General features: G+C 31.7%; 1 protein-coding gene across 1 annotated transcript; it reads left to right on the top strand.

Moving 5' to 3' along the window:
• On the top strand, positions 1 to 24,795 carry LOC124353597 (UBA-like domain-containing protein 2-A). The gene is made up of 4 exons (XM_046803510.1): positions 1 to 313; positions 10,702 to 10,773; positions 23,862 to 23,967; positions 24,378 to 24,795. The coding sequence occupies exons 1-4, from the start codon at positions 206 to 208 to the stop codon at positions 24,497 to 24,499; spliced, it is 408 nt and encodes a 135-aa protein (XP_046659466.1). The 5' UTR covers positions 1 to 205; the 3' UTR covers positions 24,500 to 24,795.
• Positions 24,796 to 25,551: the final 756 nt, after the last annotated feature.

Here is a 25,551-nt window from a genome sequence, read left to right as displayed (position 1 = left end):
CACGTAATGGAACAGCGAAAACAACTCATGAGCGATTCATGGAAGGGATTTGTTTAGAGGAAAGAACAGCAGTTTAATTTCATCCAATCACTGGCTACAACTTGACGTCATTCATTGAATGGTTCGTAAGATTTGAAAACAAGTCGTATTGTGGGTTCGGGTGTGCTGATTGTGGATTACCAAGATAATTGATAATTGTAATAAAATGGACTCTTTACGTGAACAGGTCATGATTAATCAGTTCGTATTAGCTGCAGGATGTGCCAGAGAACAAGCAAAACAATTACTTCAAGCAGCCCATTGGCAATTCGAGGTAAGCTATTTGTAAACAAACATACTATGCCAAGGAAAATGGCTGGCCGTCAGACTTGATTATTGATGCGTTTATTTGGAATTGATGATAATGTTGAACATTATTGAAATGTGTTTCTGTTGATCAATAAATAGGATAAGAGCCCTATAAGAATCATCACATTTTCTTATAAGACATTTCGTTTTGAACATGGTGACTCATAAGTACCGTTTTACAAGTTTTGTCAACATGGAGATTGGAATTGTATGAAATACGTAGGCAATGTGTTGTCACAAAATAAACTGGACTTGCATTAAGTCAAGTTCTTCAATTTTCATCCTAATGTCAACTAAAATAACCTAACTATAAATTAAAGTATATGTTACTTTCAATTAAAACTGGAACAAGTTCTGTAATCCTATAGTAGGCCTATGCTTTGTAGTGATAACATTATCAGCTTCTTATATATTTAGTTTTTGTCAGTACATTTTTAATTTACAGCGAGCAAAGGGTTCAGACATTTGTAGCCTACAGTTATAGGCTTATTTCCTTTTACAATTAATTAATAATTTCAGATTCTATATAAACTAACTGATTAGTGACAGTAAACAGCTAAGTTAAGTTAATTATTTTAAAAATTCAGAGTTTGAATAAGTTAAAAAAATAAATAATAAATGAAAACATTTTCCAACAGTTTTGTAACCTCTGTTTAGCTCTGGATCAGTGACTAATTGCTTAAAAAATCTTGGGGTAGGGTCCAATAAGCGGACCGGTTTTTTTATATCGAAGAATATAATCATCGATACCTAATATTCGCATATCGAATCATAGACTATCAATCGATATAAAAGTAGTAACAATCATATGTTTTAAATTAAAATGTGAATTTAATGATGTAACAAATAATAAATGAACATAACCAAAATCAGGGAAACTAATAACTTTAACTAAATGAAACAGAACGAAAACATTTTTACTAAAGTTGTGTCCACCATTACCTTCTTTTTTGCATCTGAAGACGACCATGTTAGCTCCTCTGACAGTTACGTTTGTTACCTTTCCACAAATATCACATAATGGGTTCTTAGGTACTAACCCAACATTCTGAAGCCATAAAAACATGTTATATCGTCTTTTAAAGCAATTTCGTGAAGTTTCTTAAGATTGACAGCCATTTTAATACACAATGTTACATGTGAAATTTTAAATATTACCTTAATTGTATTATTTGAAAGTGTTTACAGCTGTTCATATAGATTATTTAAGTTAACTGTTAAAAATAATTAATCAGTATCGATTGATTATATTGATGGTTATGATTAAGTAATATCGTTTGCCAATTTCGATATAAAAAACCGGGTCCGCTTATTGGACCCTACCCAAATCTTGCCTGGCTGCAGTATAATAAGCGGCCTCTGCCACAATCAAATCATAATTATCAAATGATATCCAATCATCGATGTTCATGACCATCCAACCACCTAAAAATACTGAAAGCAAAATGTCCGACTGTATAACGAATTAGATATCTCAAAGAACCATGTAGTTTTCTGGTTTTATTTGTTACAAATTAGTTAATATAAATTTTAAGTAAAACTATAATATATAATTAATATAATTACAATCAAAATCATAACATTTACTTACCTAATAAAACAATACTTTTCCAAATGGTTTATTTTTTGGACAAGGCCTTTCGAACCATCTTTAAAAATAAAATAAAAATGTTTATTGTGGAGTCGCCTGATGATGAAACTTTTGGTTTCAAAAGGCCTCTTCCAAAAACTAAACAGTTAAGATAAGTATTGTTTTGTTAACATTTAGTATTATTTTAAACTTTTCCAATTGTTCCAAGAGTCTTCAATTACCTTTTAACTATTTTCAAGGATAAATGTAACTCTTTGTGAAACAAAGAACACAAGTACATCATTGTTCTTACTGCCATTAGTAAATAACCAAACACATGATTTCACTTTAAATGCATTTCCAAATATGATTTTACTTTGAATAAATTTTGAACGATAATGTTGAAGTGAATTAAGTTTCAGGTTCTTAAAATTGTATTAGGTCTATAGATAATCTGTACTTTTCACATGTATTTATTTCAAATCGTATATAATAACTGAACTGTATTTAAATTACTCTTGAGTCATGTAGTACTTACGATCACTTCACTGGGTAGACGTGTGATAGCATTTAAAAAATGCTCTGATGGATCACCAATAATAATCATTACTTCTCGTCAATACATGTATTTTGCAAGATGATCAACAATGCAGTCACTTCTGAGGCAAACTTTTAAGGATTTGTTTGTAGCTCTCCAATTAGATTCTGTAGTTTTGATGTTTACTCTAGTTAGTGGATCTTTGAAGTTTGTACTGTGGTTAAGTAAAATATGATCATTTAACCTTTGTTTTTGAAATGTTTAAAAACTTTGGGCCGACATCTGCATATTTATCACCATAGTTCTTCTCGTTTTTACTAACCTGCGAGTAGAGTACAATAAGCGGAGGCAACCTTTAATAATATACCTAAAAATGGAATTGTTTCTTCATTTCTTCAGCACATTTTAAGAACAAACAATATATTTTCGTTCTTCCTTTAGAGCGCCATTAGCGTTCGGCCCAGTCCCTCTATTTCCATTACAGTTAATTTGAAGTACGGTATAAGATAAGTAAACAAAACAATATCATATCAAGATGCTTCTATAATTATTTTATTTTTGTTGATTAGTTGACTGATACTTTGGTATTATCTGGAATCGTTTGTAGTATAATACTCAATACTCGTCCAATACTCAAATGATCGATAATGTCTAATCATCGATATTTATGAGTTAAGAATTCTTGCTTCAACTACTTAAACCAAATTGCATTATATTTCAAATTACAGTTTAAAAAAGTAGTAATGTTATAATAAATATAAAAAACAAACTAGGATATGTTTAGGCCTATGTATAAAATATAACTAACAAAGCATATAACATTTACTTACTTTTTAATATTTTGAAGGATAACCGTGTCTGACAAATAAAATGGTGCATAACGACTGCACTTGCTGCCATTACAGATGGGCATTATTAGTGTCAGTTCAGTGGCAACGAATTACCGGGATACTGTTGTTTCAGTAACAGCTGGGCTAAATGATTTGTTCTCATAACAATTTTTTGTTTTTTGGTTATTAGGTAACCAGTAACAGCTGAGGCCATTTCGTGCAAGCAATGAGGCTTAGAATAAAAATATTACACTATGAAATGTTATTATGCTATATAAGTAGGTTTACATTAAGTTATTGTAAATATGTTACTAGTGTAGTACGAAAGATTTTTTTGTTATTCTCGAGGGAAACAGACGGTTGCTTCCGCACATAGCCCTAAAAGGACCTTACTTAGCGCTTTCTTTACTTAACATTTGTACCCTCAGAATCTGAGAATTGTACAGAATCCAATCAAATTTGAGGGCTTCTGTTCTCTGATGTCCTTGGGACTGAGTAGATATGCCCCTAGGAATGTTTTCCCACTTTGATATGGCAGGACAGTTTAGCCATATGTGTTCCGCTAATTCTTCTGCATTTATCAGGGTCTGACTAAGACCTACCTTCATAAGATGTTTTCTAAGGGGGCCATATCCTATCAACATCGCTATATCCTCCTTACTTTGTTCTAGGAGAGGTGTTCAAAATTTATCATAAGGATAGATAAATATTTTAGATTGATAAATTAAAAATCAATCTAAGGCCCTGCTCCAGTGTAAGGATCTAATTCTCTTTTCCCAATATTTTACAAGAGTTTTGCTGTAGGAGAAAGCTACTCTACAGCTAATACTCAGTGTTAGTAATGTTTGTGAAATTCTTTGTGTAAATAAAAAAATACTATTTTAAGAAATTGTTAAAATTAGTATTATATCTTACTTAGTGTTATTAGTGACCACTTGTAAACTCAGCGCGTCAATATTCTAGGAATTCACGAAATGTTCATGGACTTTCCTGGGTTTTTCTCCCCGGTTGATTACAGTCACTATATTTATAGTTTAATGTCTTAATCATTTAAAATTTTATTTATTTGGTACCATATCTATATTTAGTATGAAACAAGCCGAGATCTGAAAGGATAATAGAATTTCGGATACTTGCCATAATTTATAGGCTATAAGTTACAAAAGATGTAACACTACATTTCTAGGATTGAACTCTATCCTTCTCTTCTTCAGATGCCAAAAAACTAAAGTGTGTGGCAATGGTCTTCTTTGTCGTGCAAGTGTATGTATTGGGGGTTTTGACACCTGAAGAAAAGGATACATTATTTTCAAACCTCAAAATATGGTGTTTATATATTTTTTGTATCAAAGATGACAAATTTCAGAAATCCTATTACCCTTTCAAGTCATCCATTGCCAATAACAAACTTAAAAGAAGAATTCTAGGTCTTTTGAGGTAACCGTTTGCATTGTCCAGCATGTCCTATGGTAAATTTCTTTAATAGCTTAGCTTAAATGCTCAATTTTAACAGTTTCAGCAAAAATTTTGCGGTCACATTCTCTATAAAAATTTAACATACAGATCCTATGTTAATATTAAACTTAATATATCCTGTTTTGATTGTTATTTCTTTCAATGTGACACAACGACCATCCATGACAAAAGATTTACACTTCTTCAATGTAATTTTCATTTTGACATGATGGTTTGCTTGAACGAGGTTCACTGTTCAGTGACCATCTTTAAAGCTGTTGTTCCATTACTTTGCACATGATTCCTCATGGTGTCGTCCCCACAAGTTTGTTGAATCTTACAAACGGTTTCCTCTTGGGTATCACTTAGTTTTCAGCAAACTTTGATGTAATTTCACTGTTCAGTTTCCCGTTTTTAATATTAATTAATGAAATCCAACGAGTACTTTACTATAATTTCTCACTCTGAGGCCTACTGCCAGTGACATGCACAACTCTTGCTTCTACATCTCCATAAATGGACGCCTCGTACACTTCATTTGTTCATGGGAGAAATAAGAAGATCTTATACTTCTTAACATACTCCTTGTGTGCCGTGATCATCCAGTACTAGACTTTACAATTTTTGAAAACAAAGAACATCAAAATGGACAAATTATGACTTACTCAGTGTGTATTTCCCTAACCATATTATTTCACAAATTCTCTTTATTGTACATGATTTATATCTGAAGAAAACAGGCACTATTTAACAGAATAACTCTGGAGATGGCTAAGATATTGTCAACCTAAAGTGATTTGTCAAAAATTTCTTGGAAACAGCCCTTACTCATCTAATACATGAACATTTTCAACACTAAAATTGAACTTTCAAAATAAAATTATGATATAACTGTTTATTAACTAGGCTCCAATATGTTCCACTAATTATTTTTATCATTTATTCTATAAAAGTGCAAGTTTGTAAAATACATGAACATTAACAACATCGGGTGAATTGAATAAAATTAGAAAATTCTACTTTTACGAAAAAATACGAACAAAGTAGTTGTAGCACATCTTAAACGAGATGAATAAGAATTGGCTATGGCTAACTAGTATATTCTACACTCATCCGGATCACTATAGAATATTTTAAGAAGTTAGCACGAACGAACCCCCAGTATTTTCTAAGATCACTCATACACTCCTGTCGTGATATGAACGTTCAGTTGTGCTTATGCATTGAGTCACTTCTGTGATGCTGCTCACTGTTACTGTGTAAGGTAGGAGCTCAGCTCATAAACTACCAACAATAGATTCAGATAAAGAGGAGTTTGAAGATGGACCAGAGAATCATGTAGTTAGTTGTAATCAACTAATACAACTAATCAAGAAGTATCCAATTATTCTGGAAAAAAATAAAGTACCAAGTAAGGTGAAATCAAGAAATATGGCTAAGACTAATTTGACTGAAGAGTTGTGTAATACTCTTAGGAAGAAATTCACTATTGAAAGATGAAAAAGTTAGTAAATAATATGGAAGTTGTAGTAAAAAAGAAAACTGACATGAAAACGACAAGAAAACAAATAAAACAGAAAGACTGGAAAAAATCATTTTTAGACGTTGTGGACAAGGAACTGAATTCTGTATTTACCAAAGTATCATGTACCAAAGTACCAAAGAACCAAAGCACTATCTGCTGGTGTAATCAGGACTGGAGGTATATTGGAGGAGCCAGAATCATCTACGGCAAAGAACCAAAATGATGAAGGACAACGCCCCACGTGCGAGGATATATTCCAAACGGATTGAGATATCGATTTACAATCTTCACTATTCTTATAAAAAAATTTTCCTCCCCTTTTCAAAGGGGGTTAGAAGGGGGTCACTTTTGAATTTTAAAATTGCAACCCCTACCGGTACCTTAAGTCATGTCATTTTAAAGGCTATTCAATAGAAACACAGTGACTTGAATAAAACACCTCTAAGATGTTTCTATCAAAAGTTAGAGGCAAATAACCTCTTACATTGTAATGCCACCTAGAAAAAGACACCTAACAAAACTATACATACAAAAAAAAACTAGATACTACGTAAATGGATAAGCTGGGCATCTCAAAGTCTTACTGAAACTTTGATAACTGAAGTGTTGATGTGCACAAGACATTCGCATTGTCCCTACAGATTATAATTTTTTGTGTGTTATTAGATATAAAAAAGGAATTTATAGAAAAAAATGTATTGCTTTTTAAATTATATGAAGGAAAAGGTGACAAGAAGGTCAGAAGAACTAGAACAAGAAAATACTTAACTAAATTACATTCCATTGTAAAATATAAACTAGGAGAGAAATCTGTGAGCCTCAACGTGTATTACACAAATTTATATGTCTAAACTGTGCACTGTTTAAGAAAGTAATATTTATAAAAAATGGGTTATGGAGTGGCAGCAAGTTAATCAGTTCATTTTAATGTGAGTTAATTTGCGTCTGTGTGCGTCACATGTCTGTGCCCTTATGTGTTTGTATGTACGTATGTGTGTTCTTAGTGCTGATTATGAAGTGTGGATGTTAAAGTAAACGTCTGTCCATGGATATGTGTATGTGTTACTTATATTACGTAAGTATATGGAGACAGAATACTGCTATACAAATATACGGTCAACACTCACCAGCAATCCAGTTAGAATATTTTGATAAAGATGTTGTGAATTTTCAGAGAAATACTTAATCTGGAAGGGACTTACATATAGTGGGTTTTGTTTAAAACCATCCAAGCGAATCTTCAGTGGACAATCTTTCTCATGAGGTTTCTCTTAAACGGACAGGAGAGAACGTAGTAGTTTATCGGAAGCGGGTCATCTACAAATTTGTCTGATTCCATGACCCAATCTGGGTTTTTCCCAGACTATTATAAAATGTAAAAAACCCGACAAAGAACTAAGTAAATCTCAATTATCATCTGTTCTTTAAACAATCTGGAAAATCAAATGTTGAAAATAACTAAAACCGACCATAGGCATAGAATAAACATCTTTTACCAAAATGTACAAGGCTTATAATTTGTTATTTCAATGCAATCGTTAATTGTCAGAGATGATGGTTGTATTGTAGTCTAATATTTCTTGACGATGGGCTGCTGTGATTTTATTTTTAACAGCGGAAAAGACTCGTGATTGTGCTATAACTGCTGTGTTGGCATGTTGTCAGGTGTGCCAACCTGCACTATTGTTAGCGCCTTCAGTATGGCCATTCCTTTTCTCTTTGTCTCCTGACACCCTATAATTTAGTGTGTCATATATATTTCATTTCATGGAGTAATTAGAGGAGAGCTAAATAAACTAATAATATTATTTAATTTTTTCATATTGATTTTACAATGTATTGTAACTATCTACTCTTTTTTTAGATTTTATTATAATGTGGGATAAATCAAAATTTTTCTTTTCCTAAAGGTGAAATTTATTACACAAATAATAAATAAAAACATAAATTCTGTCACCTGGAAAGAAAAATTTAGTTCCACAGTTGATAAATGTTATAGAGAGTTAGGATAAATGGAACAATAAATGAAACAAAATAGATAAATTTAACCAAACAAATGAAAAAGGATGAAATCTTAGAATCGTGGGTTGTCAGAGTTTTTAGGTTGAGAAATAATGTATTATATGTAAATTTATAAAACTATGACAAATTTTTGGAATTTGGAAAAAAATTTATGATGAATAAGAACAAGCTGTCGATGGAGATGCTGAAGTAATGGTTGAGGAGGTGCGTGTCTTTTATTCTTCAAGGATTATAATGCCTAAGTGGGACGTGATCCAGCGTAGAATTCCTCAGTAAAAATGGTAGCAATTCCCAAATATTTCCAGTCCTCTCGATGACAGTTGTGATGGGCTGGTTCCTTTGAGTGCTGAAACTGATGATTGTAGTAAAGTTGAAATGAAATTGTTAAAAATAGATTCTTCTTCATTGAATTGTAAATATAAAGTGTTCCGAGTTAGTGTATATCTCTTAGATTGTTCAATCAAAGTTAACATTTATAAATGATATATAACATTTAGTTAAAATACATACTACTACTACTATATATATATATTTATTATGTATATACAGAATATATACATATTATTATATAATTTTCCTTAAATAGTTGCAACTTATGCATTTCGTCTTAGTTAAACCTGCTTCAATATTTATGCATGCACAAATTTAAGGTTTGCACTAAGATAATGTCTTTTTATCAATTGTTTAGTTCTAGTCGCTAGCAATAACAGCCTCTGGCTGTAGTGAAGTAACATTAAGTTTTACCTCACAACAACAATTTAAACCTTATTAGTTTTGGTTGTAGAATTACAATATCTCATTTAAAATAAATAATCAATACACATCCAATGTTTTTATTTTACTTTTTCTTTTAAAATATACACTTTGTTTTATTTTGAAAAGTACTAAAAAATTAAATGAGCAATATTTATGTGATGTATGTGTGTTTAAAAAAAATTAAACAAAAAAAAACTACAAGGTTTTTGGTAAGTTGTAAACAAACTTTGAATTTCTTTTCTGGCGTGATATGTAATTTTCTTATATCTATTTACATGTCCGCAAACATTTGGGTAAGGAACCATGTCTAGGAAAAGATTATTGTAAGGTGCAGATTCACATAATCTTTATTGTAATAATAGTCTAACTAGGCTTAGGCTATTTGTAGTGTAAGTATTAATTTAAAAACTAATATTAGTATTTAATTTAGTGTAGTGAAGCAATTCTTTGTACCTTGTACATATTATGGAATAAAGTAATTTGACTATTGACTATAAAGTAATAAAATTAGTTATAACGTTACTTGATACTGATAAGCCATTACTTGTCAAATTTGATCTAGTTTGAGAAAATGCATAAACTAAATGCACACATGGAACTGTACTAAGAGGTCATGTACACTTGAAGAAAAGCAGGTGTATCCAGAAGAGTTCGCTAATAGTACTTTAAATTTAATATAATGTAATAACCATATTTTTTGTAACCCGAATTGAAAAACACAGTACAGTAGTAATGAAATAAATGTTATGATTCATATTAAAAAGTGCTCTTTGTAATAATTTATAAATTTTACAAAACATTTCCATATGACGAGTATAAGACAATCTGGAAAGCTTTTATTACATAGCAAAATTGACAATTCAATATAAATGCAATAAACAAACTGTTTGTAGATGAGAAGATAGCAAATATGAGAACCTGAACGAGTTTACTTTTGTGTTTGTAATATAAGACTTCTTTTACTTTTTTGTTTGGACTTAAGTAGTTTGACTTCATACAGGATATTTTTATTAGAGATTTAGCCTTGAAAAGTGTTTGATAAAAATATACAATAACACACCTTTTAACACTGTTTCATGGATTTTATTTTGTACCATGTACATTGTACAAAATAAAATCTATCAAAAAGTATAAAAAGGTGTATTTTTGTATAGAATATTTTTTATATAATGTTTTTTCACAATCATTTGTTGATACAAAATATATTTATGAACCAGTGCAAAACAGATCATGGGAATAATTATATAAATAGTATATTTATGAATGTTTTTATTAAATTAAAAAATCTGTTGATTTTTAAATACAAATATGAAACTCACATAAATGTAACAATTAATTTTTAAAGATAATTCAATCTTGGATATTTGTTGAAAGTATAGAACACAGAAAAAGTACAGTTTTTTTATATTTTAATTTTTACAAGTCTGACATCTAAACATTTAGCTGGTTTGGAGAATGTAGCACTTAAGTTTGTACCCCTGTTTACATTTTACATACGTATATGTGGATTTCTTTCTGTAAAACCATTGACAGGTTATATAAAAATTATTTCACTATCTATCATGATAGCTAGTTGTGTATAGTGTCTGTATTGCTCGTGTGTTTGTCTTGGTAACATTGCAAGCTCTTGACATTGACTGTTCTGTTTCTGTTTCAGACGGCCTTGAGCATATTCTTCCAAGAGGCTGCTCTGCCCACCTACTCCCAGACGGCTACACACTTTGGCCAGGTAAATATTGACTTTGCAATCTTTCAACAGACAAGTTTCTGCGGTTCCCTCTTTAATTTGTTGGAAAAGCCGATACATTAGATATTCATGCTAGAAAGCTTTCAGCACTCATCTCAACTAGGAATGTCTCTCGTGGAAAATTTATAAAACAGAAAACTAAGCCTTGAATAATGTCGATATGCCAAGATAAAAACGTCTCAACCGTCAAATACTTGAAAAACCTGGAAAAAGTTTGGAATTTTTTCAAATCTGGAGAAATGAATGAACTTAGAGGAAGTCGAATTTTACAGATGTTTGCTCTGGAAACCAAGCTATTCAGGATGTGTATAAGCGTTCAATAAAAGATATTGTTGTGTAACTATCTGTTACAGTTTTACAGAGTGTTTCCTGCCTCCGGTTATGCTGGTATGTGTTAAGACACCCCTATTGAATATACAATTTAATCATTGGACATCTGTTGGCATCTCAAAAAATATTTGTTTTACAGTCAACTTAAAATATGTTTATGTTCATGGGAAATTAGTATAAGTTTTTTTTATTCAATGTTTGAGCAAATAATATTTTTATAATCAGGCCAACTTCAAAATGGATTGTTATAATCACTCAATGTTTTGAGGTTTAACAAACCTTTTTAATTTGTTTTTATGCTTTAAATGTTTTACATATTGAATTAAGTTTTCAAGATGTAAGCTATGGAATGTTAACAACATTATTCCTTTAATATAATTATATTACATAATATTTATAATCACATGCCATTATCAATTAGTGAGCGCGGCTGAAACTACAGATGACATTTTCTACCAGTGACACTTGCAGGGACAAAGATCAGAGTCATCTCAAACAATTTTAAGAAGCCTGGTGGGAATGGAAGGCCATGGAGTCTGTGGAGGGAAGAGCCATGGAGTCTGTGGAGGGGAGGGCCATGGAGTCTTTGGAGCGGAGGGCCATGGAATCTGTGGAGGGGAGGACCATTTGACACTATTCTTGTACATGATGTGCATTTCATGAATAAAGACTTTTTGAATCTTGAATCTTGACCATGGAGTCTTTGAAGGGAAGAGTCATGGAGTGTGGTGGGAGGGGAAGGCCATGGAGTCTGTGGGAGGGAGAGAGCCATGGAGTATCTGGTCACTTAGGGTCTTCAAAAAACAAGAGTTGCCTTAAAATAAAGACCGGACACCAGGCTTATAGATCGACCCATGTACACCATTCAAGAATTTTAATATATCCTCAGAGGATGACTTCCTAGTTGATAATTATTGTTATCTTTATTTTATTTACTTGTAACACCACTACTTTTTTTAAAGAAAATATAAATAAAGATTATGATTGATTGGGATTTGGCAGACCGTTGGCGAATATTTTTACATCAGTCGTATGGGCAATTATTATGGCAACAAGAAAATTGCAGAATAAATAAATTTGTGAACAAACTCAAGAAAAAAGATTTAAACATGTACAATAATAACACATGGTCTTAACTATTCCAACACATACATCATTTTATAGTGGCTTGGTGTGTAGACTTTTATTATTTAAACACTGATATGAAACCCAATTTAATGGACAAAAAATCTGAATGTATCATGTGGCAAGATATGTTGAGGCAGATTTCATATGTACACTTTAAATTTTTAATGAAACCTAATTTCTACAAGACTGAGTTCTATGATGTATCATTTTTGTGTCCAATTTCGTTTTACGTGATTGTTTGGCTGTCTTATCTGTCCATAGGACATCTCGAGAATGGAATGAGCTACAGATATGAGATTTTGCTAGCAATCTCAGCGAAACCTTGTACGACATGTGGTGTGGTGTACTTTTAACTTGCTTAGCTGTACCAAAAATTGATTTTTATAAGGACATTATTATTTAGAAATGAATGAACTTCATGTCAACACTTATTCAAGGAATTAACATTAATAACAGTTTGAAATATATACATTTCTTCATGGTTTTTGTTTATAAAAAGAGAATTCCCATATAGCAAATTTATTAACCAATCAATACCAAGCTTGTTGTAATACAAGATATAAAAATAACCTCAAGTACTTTCAGCATTGTACTCACATTTATGGAAAAAATATCATTTTACTCAGGAAAAATCTATGTAATAAACTAATTTACAAACAATATAAATTTGGTTTTAGAAAAATATTGAAGGAGTTCCTAGATTTAGATATTTTATCAATGACTATGTGCTATAAGGATGTAAACTGAGCTATATTTTATAATTCATATATTTTAGTTACCATATTTTTTTATTTTATGGAATAACGATGCCATCTACTTTTGATGTATTTCTATTAATTTTGTAACAATAAAAATATTGATTGATTACTGTGCTAAAAAAACTATATAATTGACTTGAATAATGAAAGTTTTATAATGAACTAGTATAAAATTGATACTGATTGCATCCATCCTGTACTGGCATCATTGAGGTGAGACAACAAGAGTACTTTGTGATACATTGCAGCCAACAACTGAGACTGGTACACACTGGAGAGTTCTAGTGGTATGACCTTGAGTGGAACTGACACTAACCAGTCTCTGTGGTCACTGACATCATTAATTGGTACTTGTTGACATACATGTCACTCAGTGTGTTTTTATACACTGGATTGCTCGTCTACACTTCCTGTTAGCTGTAATTGTCTCGTGTCTCTGTGGCGATTTTCATTTCAACAGTTGGCAACTTTTTATTCCATATGTTGCTTCCCATAAAAAAACAATTGTTGTTTCTAAGAAAACTTAAACTGTACTTATTATCTAGTTGAGTTAACTGTTTCACTGCCAGACAACTTGTTGACTACCAGTGTTACTAGTGCCAGGCTGTTTAGCATGGGCATGTACTCAGACTGCCAGCCCAGCTTTAGACTTATATAACAACTCATAAATTTTCCACACATGGTCATAGAACATTTCTTAAAACATTTAAAATGTTTACAACTAATCGTTAACTATGTTTTAATTTGTTTTTTAAGTAAACTTGGTACACAAAATTATAACTCGTAAACACATTACTATTAATAACAAATTACATACGTATCTTTAAGATTAAAATGTTATTAGTGTTTTATGATTATTACAAATTCACAACTTATTTAAGTAAAGACACCTTAGCTTAGAGTTTGTTTTTATAACTTAACTTGGTACACATAATTAAAACTCCTAAAACATTACTATTATTACAACTACATTAATAACACTAACAAATTACATATCTAAATATCTTTAAAAGCAAAATGTTAGTGTTTTATGACCTTATCACAAATTTACAACATTTTTATTCTAATTGCAAAATCACAACATTACCTCTCAAAAATGTCTGATTTTAGCAGACATTTTTCATTCAATTAGCCCTAAAATTACTTCAATACTTTTCTATAGCTAAAGAAAATAATGGGTGGTGTATTTTAAAATTTCGTAGGAATAATCTTCTTCAGCTGTTTGGAAAATGATCACCTGCATTGTACTGATATGTGTTTTGGGAAAAACACAAAAAAACAAAGTCCACGGTGGAGTATAAAAAGGCTTTTACCTGAACAAAATCCATTCCTTTGGAATATGGCTACAATATTGAAAGGGGCAGAATTCAAATACGATCCAATTCTTCCTTGTATAAAAATGCTTTATGTATACCTGCCCTTAACAAGAAAAAATTGTGTTTTTGAAAGAGATTTTATTCAAACAAGGATGAATTTGTAACGTCATGCCAATTTTGTGGACTTTTTAACTTGCATTTTTCAAATTAGTGTCAAACACAAAGTAACAATGTAATATGGTCAAAAATTGGTGTCGCTTCCTTAATGTGCAGTACATACAACATCTCCTGACTTTGCTTGAACTTATCAAACTGGTATCATAAAGCGAAGGACCTTGATTTGACATTGCTTGATAAGCTTATCACATATAAACTTATTAATTACAATACACATCCCAAGAACATTATTACAACAGTTCAGAACGTGTGACTTGTCATGAGCTTGATGTTATCAAATACTGGAACTTTTTTACCAATGGTGCTGTGTAGCGGGTACAACGGTTATTGCGAGATAACCGGGTCAAGCAAAGTCGAGCGTGGCTGCTGCTTGGATGGGTGACCGCTGAGCGATTCTGTCCGTGCAAGCATCCCGCCTGCCTGGCCATTGATGGTGGTTCGGAAGTCACTCTAAACCGTCGATCTCCTGGTTAAGTGTTGCAGAGGGCTTCTTAGCCCTAACTTTGCCTGGTAAAATAAGACATCTTTACTCTTCTTTTACAATAGACAATAGACAATATTCTTTATTTACATATTCATAGAGAATAGTAACAGCGTCCTTAAAACTAACAATATTAAAATTTGTATGCAATAAATTGGTCTTGTTTTTTCCATCAAAAATCTCTTTCTAGATATTCTTCAATGGTGTAGTAGGGATTTTCTAGTAGCCACTTCTTTACTTCACTCCTGAAAGCCTTTGTGTTACTCTTCTTCAGATCTTCTGGTAAATAGTTCCACAGCTTCATACCCATGTATGATGGCTTCTCCTCAAACAGGGCCATTCGATGCACAGGAAGATGAAAGTTTTCTGCCCTTCGAGTGTTGTAATGATAGGTGTCACGACCTCTTGGTTGTTTTTATATTGTTAAATACGGTGTTTTAATAGGCACTACAACTGAAAATTATTATATCATTTAGTACATCCAGATATCTCAAAACAAGCAACTAATACATTTGGAACACAGTTACCTAAAACAATGTTACCAGTGGGGATCTTTCAAAATATAATTGTTTTCTTATGAAGACTTCTTTCCCAATACGTTTAAAATTACTTTTTGAGATTCACTTTTAATACATCGAATTAAATTGATATATAACAATAATAGAACTTGTACTATCATTAAATGAATTTTATTACCTTTGATTTTTTACAATAAATTCAAAAATACCAATAAATAAAAAAACTGCAAATATACTACTAAGTGATATGACAGTTAAACATTACACAACTTATAACATTAACTAAACTAAACATAAAACAGTTATTAAGGATGCATAGCTTAGTTTGAATGAGTTAAGTATACAGTGCTGGCCAAATTATTAGACTAAAGCATATTTTTTTGTATTTTCTTCTCAATTTTTACTAAATAAATTTTTAATTTTATGTTGGTATATGTTAAAGTATGTACCCTCATTCGTATGTTACTTTAGAATAGTATGAGCAGACAATTTGGTAATTTTATGTTGGCGGGTGGCAACACTGCCTGTTTTGTTTATCATCTGCCTTTACAAATCTACCAGCTCCATAACCACAATCAGGTTACAGTTAAGTTTTCATGTGGTTAACATTTTTTAGGTTCAGTAGATCTTTCTATTGGTTTTAGGTTTTAAAACCAAATTTCCTGTGCTGTAAATAAAAACCATGAAATTGTGAACAAATAAAAACAAAAACTATACTAATACCTCGAGTAGTTTGGAAGATATGGGTACCGAAGTGTAAAAAAACAAGTTTTTCGGGAATTCCATTTTTTCTAGGCTATAACTTAACAATAGTGACTCATGTATCTCAGTGCATTCCTGCTGCATAGGGTGGGTTATCTAGATCCTCCTGCTGCTCATATATATCCTACACACGTCTTTTAGCTGCCTCACGCTTCTGGCGACACTTCTTTTCAATATCTTCTACTGCCTTTTGCGCCTTCCTTATGCGCATCCTGTCGAATCGCTTCATAATCTCAACATAGTTTTTGTCTGGCATTATACCTACTTTCTTGAGTACTTCACATTTAACAATGTTTCCTTTGTTGAAACAGGCAATGGCTTCATAAACACCAAACCCAAGGGTCTTTTTCGTAACTAAAAAGTCGATTTTGGAATACGCGACCACACTACACTGTTTAGCGACTCGCTCGGATTTTGGGTCTGTCCATGAAGACATTTCGCCAGCAGCGTCGGGTTTTAGCTAAGTCCTTGAACATTTGTTTACCTGTTCCATTACTACAGGGGCAATGTTGAAGTGTTCATTGTGGTCATAGGCTTCTTTCTTCTGGATAGCTTGTTGGTATTTGCACCACGTATCAGCAGTTTTCGGACACAAACTGCGCTGGTTCTTCATTTGTTGAAATGAGATGGAAATACTCCGCCCAAACTGCCCTCTTCATATTTTCCAGACTGTCAACATTTCTTCTAATGGCCAGTCCATAGTATAATTAAATTTCATTTATAGCCTCGAGAGTCAACCTACCTTTCCCCCCAATAGTTTTATCATCAGGAAGTGTAAACAACACAATTCACAAAGCAAAATAATAACACAGAAACTTTGGTTGTAACAGATGACAACAAATGAGAAAGAACCATATGACAGTAAAGAACAAACAGTGTTACCAACACAACAAGTATGTGTAGCTTATATTATTACAACTGTAGTATGTATAAACATATGTCCCTCGCCCTGACGCCGCTGCCAGCGAAAAACACAGTGCAGACCATTACAAATAAATTAATTACATAAGGTTGTACTGGTCCAAATTGTATGTATGATATGTCAAATTACTCGTAAGATTCCAAAGAATACAAAAATGTCAAAAAATAAAAATTGAAATTTTGACCCAAAATGGACCCCAGACGCCCCTTAAATAATTTTCTATGATTACTAGCTATTTATCTAAGTTAATAGTTTTGTAAGTTCTCATGTCTTTTGCAACGCTCCTGTTAATTTTTAAACAAGTCTATTGTGCCGAAATCTTTTTTTTACTCATTGCTGCTTAATAGTTTGGCAAGGTCTATTGTAACTTGTTATGTTGTTTAATGACTAATAGAGACATCTTGGATCTGTTAAAAAAATTGGAGGTATTTATTCTGAAAGAAGTCCCTAGTTTTGTTAGGTGGTGTTGTAGAATATCAAGCTTGGTTTTATATCTGGTGTGTGAATATATATCCTGTCTGATTTACAAAAAGCTTTGCAAATTTTTTAAAATGTTCAAACCCTATCTACTTGATTGTAAACAGTATGTCACTTTTAACAATCTTTATACCACTTGTCTGGATGTCTCTTGTGGTGTGCCACAAGGCTCTGTCCTTGGACCATTGCTTTTCCTGGTTATGATTAATGACCTAGGTGAGAATGTGCCATCTGAGGTTGTCTTGTATGCTGATGAAACCACTATCATCAACAAGCATTTAAGTTGCAGCTAAGCATTGGAAAATTCAAAATTAATTAAAAAATTAGCTCAAAATTGGTTGGCTACAAATCAATTGGTCTTAAGTGAAGAGAAACAAATTTCTTTTATATCTGGTACAAAAGAAAAATCTAATAACAATTTTCCAAAATTTCTGGGCTTAACCCTTGACCCAACTCTTTGTTGGAATCAGCTTATTATTGCCCTCAAAAATAATCTCTGTCAAAGTATTTTTGCTCTGAAATGCCTTAGAGGTGAGTTAGATAGGGACAATCTCCGACAGGCTTACTTTGGACTGTTTCAGACCCATGGTCTAATTGTCTGGGGTGGTGCTTCACTATCACGAGAAATATTTCTAGTACAACAAAAAAAATGTAAGAGTCATAGCAGGAGCTACTAAACTTGAACATTGCAGAGAATTATTTAGAAATCTCAGAATTAATACTTTGTTTTCACTCTACATTATTTAATGTTTGTTATATTTTAAAAAGTACCCTGAGAAAGTGCAATTAAGAAATGAAATACATTGTTATGATACTAGGTTTAGTTGTCTTGTTGATGTACCATCTCATAGGTTAAACAAAAGTGTTAAAAGTCATTTTATCATGTCCTGCAAGTTAGTTATTCAATAAAATTCCTCTAACTGTAAGGCAGTTAAGTTACTTTAAATGTAAGAACAAAATTAGTGACTTTTTTCTTAAACAAGCATTTTACTCAATTAGTGAGTTTGTATCTGAATAATGGACTGAAGAAGATTTCTTGTAATAAATCCCAAATTTGGCCTATTATTGACTTGCCTTATACATTTGTAATGAAATGTCTCTTTGATGAATAAATATTCTATTCTATTCAGTGTTCCTGCGGCCCAGCACAATAAATTGTCCTAATAACTTTTTTGAATCAGCAGAACTTGTGAAACTGTTACAGAATCTATGTTCCCATAAGATTAGATAATATGCTACATGAGATTGAAATAGATCCAATAGGCAGTTCTAAGATAATCAATTGAGATATAATCTCTCAAATTCCATGATAAGCTGTTAAATAAAAAAAAAAAAAAATTATTTACATTATTGATATGACCCTTCCATTTTAGTTTTGTATCAATAAAAAGTATCAAGCAGCTTTATTTACACATTCATGGTTAGTATGATGAACCAAAACTAAGGAGTAATTTTTCTGTCATTGTGTGTGCACACAAGTTTATTTGAGGAAAACCAATTGATTATATCCGATTGATCTATTTCCATTGTGGTGTGCAAATCAGGTATACTTTTGTTAGGCTACTATTACATAAAGATGAGTCATTTGCATGTATGACAGATTGTATATCAATACATTTAGATAAGTTATTCATCACCACAAAGAGAAAAGACTCAATTATATTTCATGTAATGCTGGTTGCCTTCCTTTAACAGCTACGTATTGTTTGTGGTTTACCAGATATGATTCTATGATTTTTATTGAATCAAGAGTTTAGATATGCCATAGAAATCCAGTTTTCTATGAATACTATTGAATCAATAGTATGAATACTATTGAAAGGGACACAATCTAAAGTTTTACTCAAATCAAAATAGAGATAAAGCAACTGATTCTTTACTATTCAAAGTTTCAAGGACATCCCACCCACTATATCCATCACTGCATTAGTTGTAGAGCAATTAGTTCTAAAGCCAAATTGTGAATTAGATAGTAAATAATTGTAATTTTGTTGCCTGTGCATTGTAAGTTTAAATTATTTTTGAAAAAATTTGTACAATTGAAAGGGGTTGGTAATTTTAGAGCAGAGCTTTATCTTCTTAAAATGAGTAATTTTTTTAATTTTCAATAAATAACTAGATATTTGTTAATAGTTTTAGCCAATGGCTCTTTAATATAATATATTGTACATTTCAGTACATATTTTAAAAGCCAGTAATGATAATCTGTACTTTTTGAATTAGTACATTTGGAATGGATCTTGGTTAACCTAATGGTTTCGATGTCTGCCCAACAAAATTTATCAGGTGTAACTAACTAACTGGCCTGTTGCCTAGAAAATCACAAATAATGTTGTGGTTTGTCACTAAATTCCTTTACAGAGTCAACAAAGTAATTGTTTACTAGATCAAGGTCAAGTGTGGTGTATTGTGCATGGGATGATTATCGGTCTTGAGAAATTACATCCCAAGCGGCCTTACACTTGTTAGGAGCCCGATTAGTAAACTTTTTACAAGCTATTTTTTTTTAAATGATACTGAGCAAATGTCAGATAAACCTATCTCTTCCCTACTACAACGGACTTGCACTACAAATGATAAAACATAGTAAAATACCTTACGCTGCCATCAAAACGTGGCTATATTTATGTTACAAAATGTATAACACTATCTTTGAGGATTGAAATCTACCCTTTTCTTCAGGTATCAAAAACCCTAATACATAAACATGCACACAAAAAACTTAAAAATTGAAAAGTTTTTATTTCGTTTCAAATCTTCCATTGCCAATAACAAAATTCTAGATACAGTTCTTCTTTAAGAGAAATCGGATAAAATGGTACTGCCTATTAAATCTCTTATAGAAAAACAATAACTTTGGAAATGGTGTAATACATTATTTTTTCACGAAAATATGGGGATAATTGTGGTATTAAAACATTATGTATAAACCATTAAAAAATCTGACTACACAACAAAATTTTAATTTTTGTTGAAAAGTGGTGGGAATGCACCTAATAAAGTGTGATAATATAATAAATACTGGAATCTGAGATAACTGATTTATTCTTTATTTTATCTAGTTTCAGAAAATATATAATCGTAACCAGGTTCTCTTGAAGAAAAATTTAATATATTTTAAAAACCACATATAGTAGACAAAAGGCACAATTTGTTACTATAGGTACAATTATTTTCAAAAATTTACAATATAATTCTTACGCTAATTGGTGTTGAGAGCGACAGGTTTCAAAAAATCAAAAGTTATCTTCTTATATAAATTTCTATATGGAAATATTTCACTGATTATATTAATTTTACTATAAATAAATAATAATTTTGAACTTTTTCTGAATGAAATATTGGCTTAGTTTGGGGTTCCAAAAGCATAAAACAATTACCTAGGTGTCACTGTCAAAGTTGTCCGAGTCTGATAGGTCAACAAGTTTGGTAATGTCAAAAATTATCAACATTTTAGGATATTATTGAAATGAGAGCATAAAACAAAGTTATAACAAGCTATAAACCTACATAATACACCATACCCCTGATATATCACTAATTCTATACCACTGCACAATACCTTAGATTAACTTAGGTTTTCTTCTTCCAACGTTATCACATATAAAACCATGAAATTACTAAAAAAAAAAAACACTAGATATTGTTTTAAGAAGATGCATAATAAACTGTTCATAAGTAATTGACACTATCTCGCAAAATAAAAACATTTTTGTGACTAAATCAGACCAAAACTGACAGACACCTGCTTCAAAATGATGGACAGAAAAAGACGATCATTCTGGCAAGTTTATGACGTCACTGTGACATCATTGTTGCCAAAACAGTAAAACAAATTTCACCATTGAAATCAATAATTTTTTGTCTTTAAAATGGTATAAAATAATGGTAGTAGTGTTGAGTTATGTACACAGTATGAACTGTCTAAACGAATGCTTGTCAGATCGATTATAATGTCGATTGCCAGGGTTAAAGGGTAAAAATATTTGGGAAATGTCAAATTTGAATTATATATTTAATGGTTTTCATCTAGTCAAGACCTTTAAAAGGATGTACAACTTACTTGATCTATATTTTATGTTTTAAGATTTTTCATCAATTCCTCATAGGCCACCCCACTGTTAAAGATTGGGTATGCGGAGTTTAGTTTTTACATTAAACTGTTTAAAGTACATGACTTTCACCAATAAATACAATCCACCTCTCATTAAAATATTAAATAAGAGAATAGTTTTTAATTTGGGATTCAGTAATTATTTAAAATGTTATTTAATCTAAACAAAATGGACAGTTGTTGCTAGTTTATTAGTCAGATTAATCATCTTGGACTTTGAATTTGTATTGTTCATGCTTTGACGGTTTAGATAGAGCCTTCCAACATTTCCGTGCTGCCCTTGTGCTGATGGTGCAGGAGTGAATGACAGTGGTACAGAATTAGACAATGTTTCCTAGTCGCAAATATCTTAGAGTAGACAAAGCTCTGCTAACTTTAAACCAGAGCTGGCTCATGTCCAAAACACTCTTCTCCTGTTGATTTTCAAAACTGTAGGATTTCCTGTTCTGATCCTGTTCTGTGCTTTATTTGGGAATAATAGCTTTCAATAAGTACTTCGATATAAAAAAATAAACGGTAAAAAAATGTGGCACACATTTTAAATTTTATACTGGACTTGAGTTTACCATTATGTAGATTTCTGGAAAGTCTGGTTTGTGTCCTCATTATTTAAGTAAGATGTACTCATATACATAATCAAAATTAAACCCTTAGATGGAAGCTTTTTGCTGTTATCATTTATGCAATTTTTTATGTAATAATGATGGGTATTACAAAATAATATTGATGTTAAATAAAAAAATAAGATAAGATTTTTGAAAATGTTAAAATGTTTAATTTATTATGTTTTTGTAGGCTGTCGTGCAATAAATATAGAATTAAATCAATATCAGGCCGTCTATATGGACTGTCGGGGTTTCATTGGATATTTAAATTTTACTATTTTTACAAGTAAAAACACACAATACAATATATTGTCACTTAACAAGTTCTCCCTAATAATCATTCACATGTTTCTAAGTCATTTCAGGTACATGCATAGACCTGTTTCAATTCTTAGGAATAGGATCATCATTTGGGCCACCAGATCACCATTTATTCATTGCATCACCATGTCTTCATTCAGGAACAGTAATTTTGATTTCATCAACATTTTCATCAAGGTTTAGCACTAGATTTTGGAACTCTTCTGGATTATAGTCATTAAGCCTGTCAATTTGACTGTTTCTAGTGTTACTTGTTCCAACCATAACTGTAGAACAAAGTAAAATAATTCTTTTTAGCCCCAATCCACAAACAACACAAAATGCCTGTGCAGACTGATTGTATACATGGTTCACTACACACACTAGAAACTCTACAGTACACAGCAAAAACTAATTGCAAGATAATAATTACAATAGCATGAAAAGTGTTCGAAACAAATAAAATCAACGCAAAGGCGATGTTAACACAACTGGCGCAATCCAATATCTGGCAAGCTGACTCACATACAATGTCGACATCTCTTAGCTGGATCGTTACAAAGGCTGTGAAATATATTGATTTTGGCTGGAACTTGATTGCTCATTTAATTCTGTATAATATTTGGAATTAAAATTATTGTAACCGACGTTACTCAGAAAGTATACCTGTCATGAGACGTACTGAGTATGTCAAAATACATACAAAACGTAGCAGGAGACGTACTGAGTACATCATATTTTTCATTAGACTTAAGCATCTGATGGGCTGTAAATGATAGGAATTTAATCAAAATTGTTGCAGCGGTTTTCTTTAAATTTTTAGATCCCGACTAATATAGAATTATTATGTTAAATGTTGACACTATCTCAGCCATGTCACTCTGAAAGAGGAGGAGGCTAGGTCTGCTCCAGCCTCTTCCAAGCAAAGTGGGCCGGAGAAGCCTTTATTCTTTCATTTAGACTTCGAAAAGCGTATAAAATAATGCCTCAAGTAGAAATTTATATGCAAAAAATTTAATTGATTGTTGAAAAATTGTCAATACTAAAGAAAAATAGATTTTACTGTGATTTTTGGGTTTTACATTTTTGTGTTCCATTAAGGAAATGTGTGTTTTGATATGTCCAATGAGTGTAACAGTCAGGATGATGCCTATTGATAAATGTTATCATTTCTTGTTGTAGGTGACTCCGTGTAATACACCTGCTACTCCTCCAAACTTCCCGGACGCTCTCATGGCCTTCTCCCGTATGTCAACCAGTGACAAGCTTAGTTCCTCCCCATCGCAAGGTAACCTAACCATATTTTTGACATCCTTGAAAACCTTAACTTACTTTTCAATGATTACATTACTAAATGTTTCCTTAGTAAATAGTTGCTGGTGTCTATTCTGAGATTTTAAAACCAATCGTTGAACAAGATTGTGAAGTTTTCGTAAAAAAGGCGTTTGAGAAGTCTAATTCCAATAATGTATTGATTGACCTTGATACTACATTAGTATTTTATTGATCACACATATATTTTTGAGGCGCCAAATCAACTTCCTCAACAGATAATAAAATAATATATCCCTGTTGTGTTGGAAGTTAGGTGTTACCCACAATCCAGCAGCAGCCTTTAGTGATCCACAGGACCAATATATCATAGAGTGGCATCTGTTCCCCAACAGATAAGCTAATATGAGTATGTTTTGTTTGTAGGAGTAATCTCTACGTCTCCAAAGCAGCAGCTACCCACACAGCAACAGCAGCAACCCATAGTGATCCACAGGACCAACACCATGTCCCAGAACAGCACCAGTTTAGGAGTCCTGAATAGATAAATGGCTTTGGTCGTCGGCTTCTTGACTCATCCAAAGAACACAAATCGAGCAGCCTAGTAACCTAGTGTATATATGTATTGTATGGCGAACTCCTTAGTCTGTGTACATATCAATGCCTAGGTGCTCATCTTTTATTATGTGATCGATTAGTTTGTATAAGTTTTCTAAGACTTTTCGTAGACCTCCATATAATTTGTCATCGCTGTTGTCATTGGTGTCACAGCACATTGATCTATGTATTATTTTAATTTATATTACTAGTTAAGCACCCTAAGAATAAAAACCAGTTAATTTCATACAGTGTTTTATTTCACTTTCTTTGTTGAGTTAGTTGTTTATAAGATGAACACGTATTGAGAGGATTACAGTTGAATTTAAATATCAGAATATTTGTAATTTTTTTAACTGTATACAACTAAATTGGTTATATTCCTTTATTATCTATGTTCCTAAGTTCAATCAATCATTTTTGTCAGAACACAAAGTGTATAACGCCAACAGTGACAGGATAACAACAATCCACACTAGCCTATTATTATTAAGTAAAAATACCTTTTAAAAATTCATTAACCCTTTAAATACATGTTTTCTTTACTATAGTCAAAATTAAAGTTTTTTGTCATTTTGCAAGACATTACCAAAACAGTGAATATTTTGTTTAATAGGCCTAGGCCTAATTAAAAATTACAATTTAGTGGTCAAGGAGTAAAACTAACTAAAAATGTATAAAATATAGTGATGCCAAAGGACTAAAACCAGGTTAAAAGTTGTCCTATACATCAAAGTACTCACTTACAGTATACAAGTATTTTTCAGTTAACCATAACTTAATAGAAATTTTAAACCTGTTTAGGAGCATGCCTTTGACGTCACTAGGTAATGCATTAAGTAACTTCATGCCCTGATATACAAAGCTGTTTTGAGTGCTACAGAAAACACATCTTTTTGTAACAATATATATATATATATATATATATATATATATACAGTGTCGCTAAAAAGTTTAGGGACAGGCTTAAAAAAAACACAAATTTCTGACAAAAGTTTGTTTT

This window comes from Homalodisca vitripennis, chromosome 2 (assembly GCF_021130785.1).
Source record: "Homalodisca vitripennis isolate AUS2020 chromosome 2, UT_GWSS_2.1, whole genome shotgun sequence".
Lineage (NCBI taxonomy): Eukaryota > Metazoa > Arthropoda > Insecta > Hemiptera > Cicadellidae > Homalodisca > Homalodisca vitripennis.
The sequence above is the reverse complement of the archived record's forward strand: the minus strand, read 5'-3'. Positions and strand labels throughout refer to the sequence as shown.

Coding starts and splice junctions, on each gene's coding strand:
- LOC124353597 (XM_046803510.1), top strand. CDS start 206: ATGGACTCTTTACGTGAACAGGTCATGATTAATCAGTTCGTATTAGCT. Junction 314..10,701: donor CAGCCCATTGGCAATTCGAG/GTAAGCTATTTG, acceptor TTTCTGTTTCAG/ACGGCCTTGAGCATATTCTT. Junction 10,774..23,861: donor CGGCTACACACTTTGGCCAG/GTAAATATTGAC, acceptor TTCTTGTTGTAG/GTGACTCCGTGTAATACACC.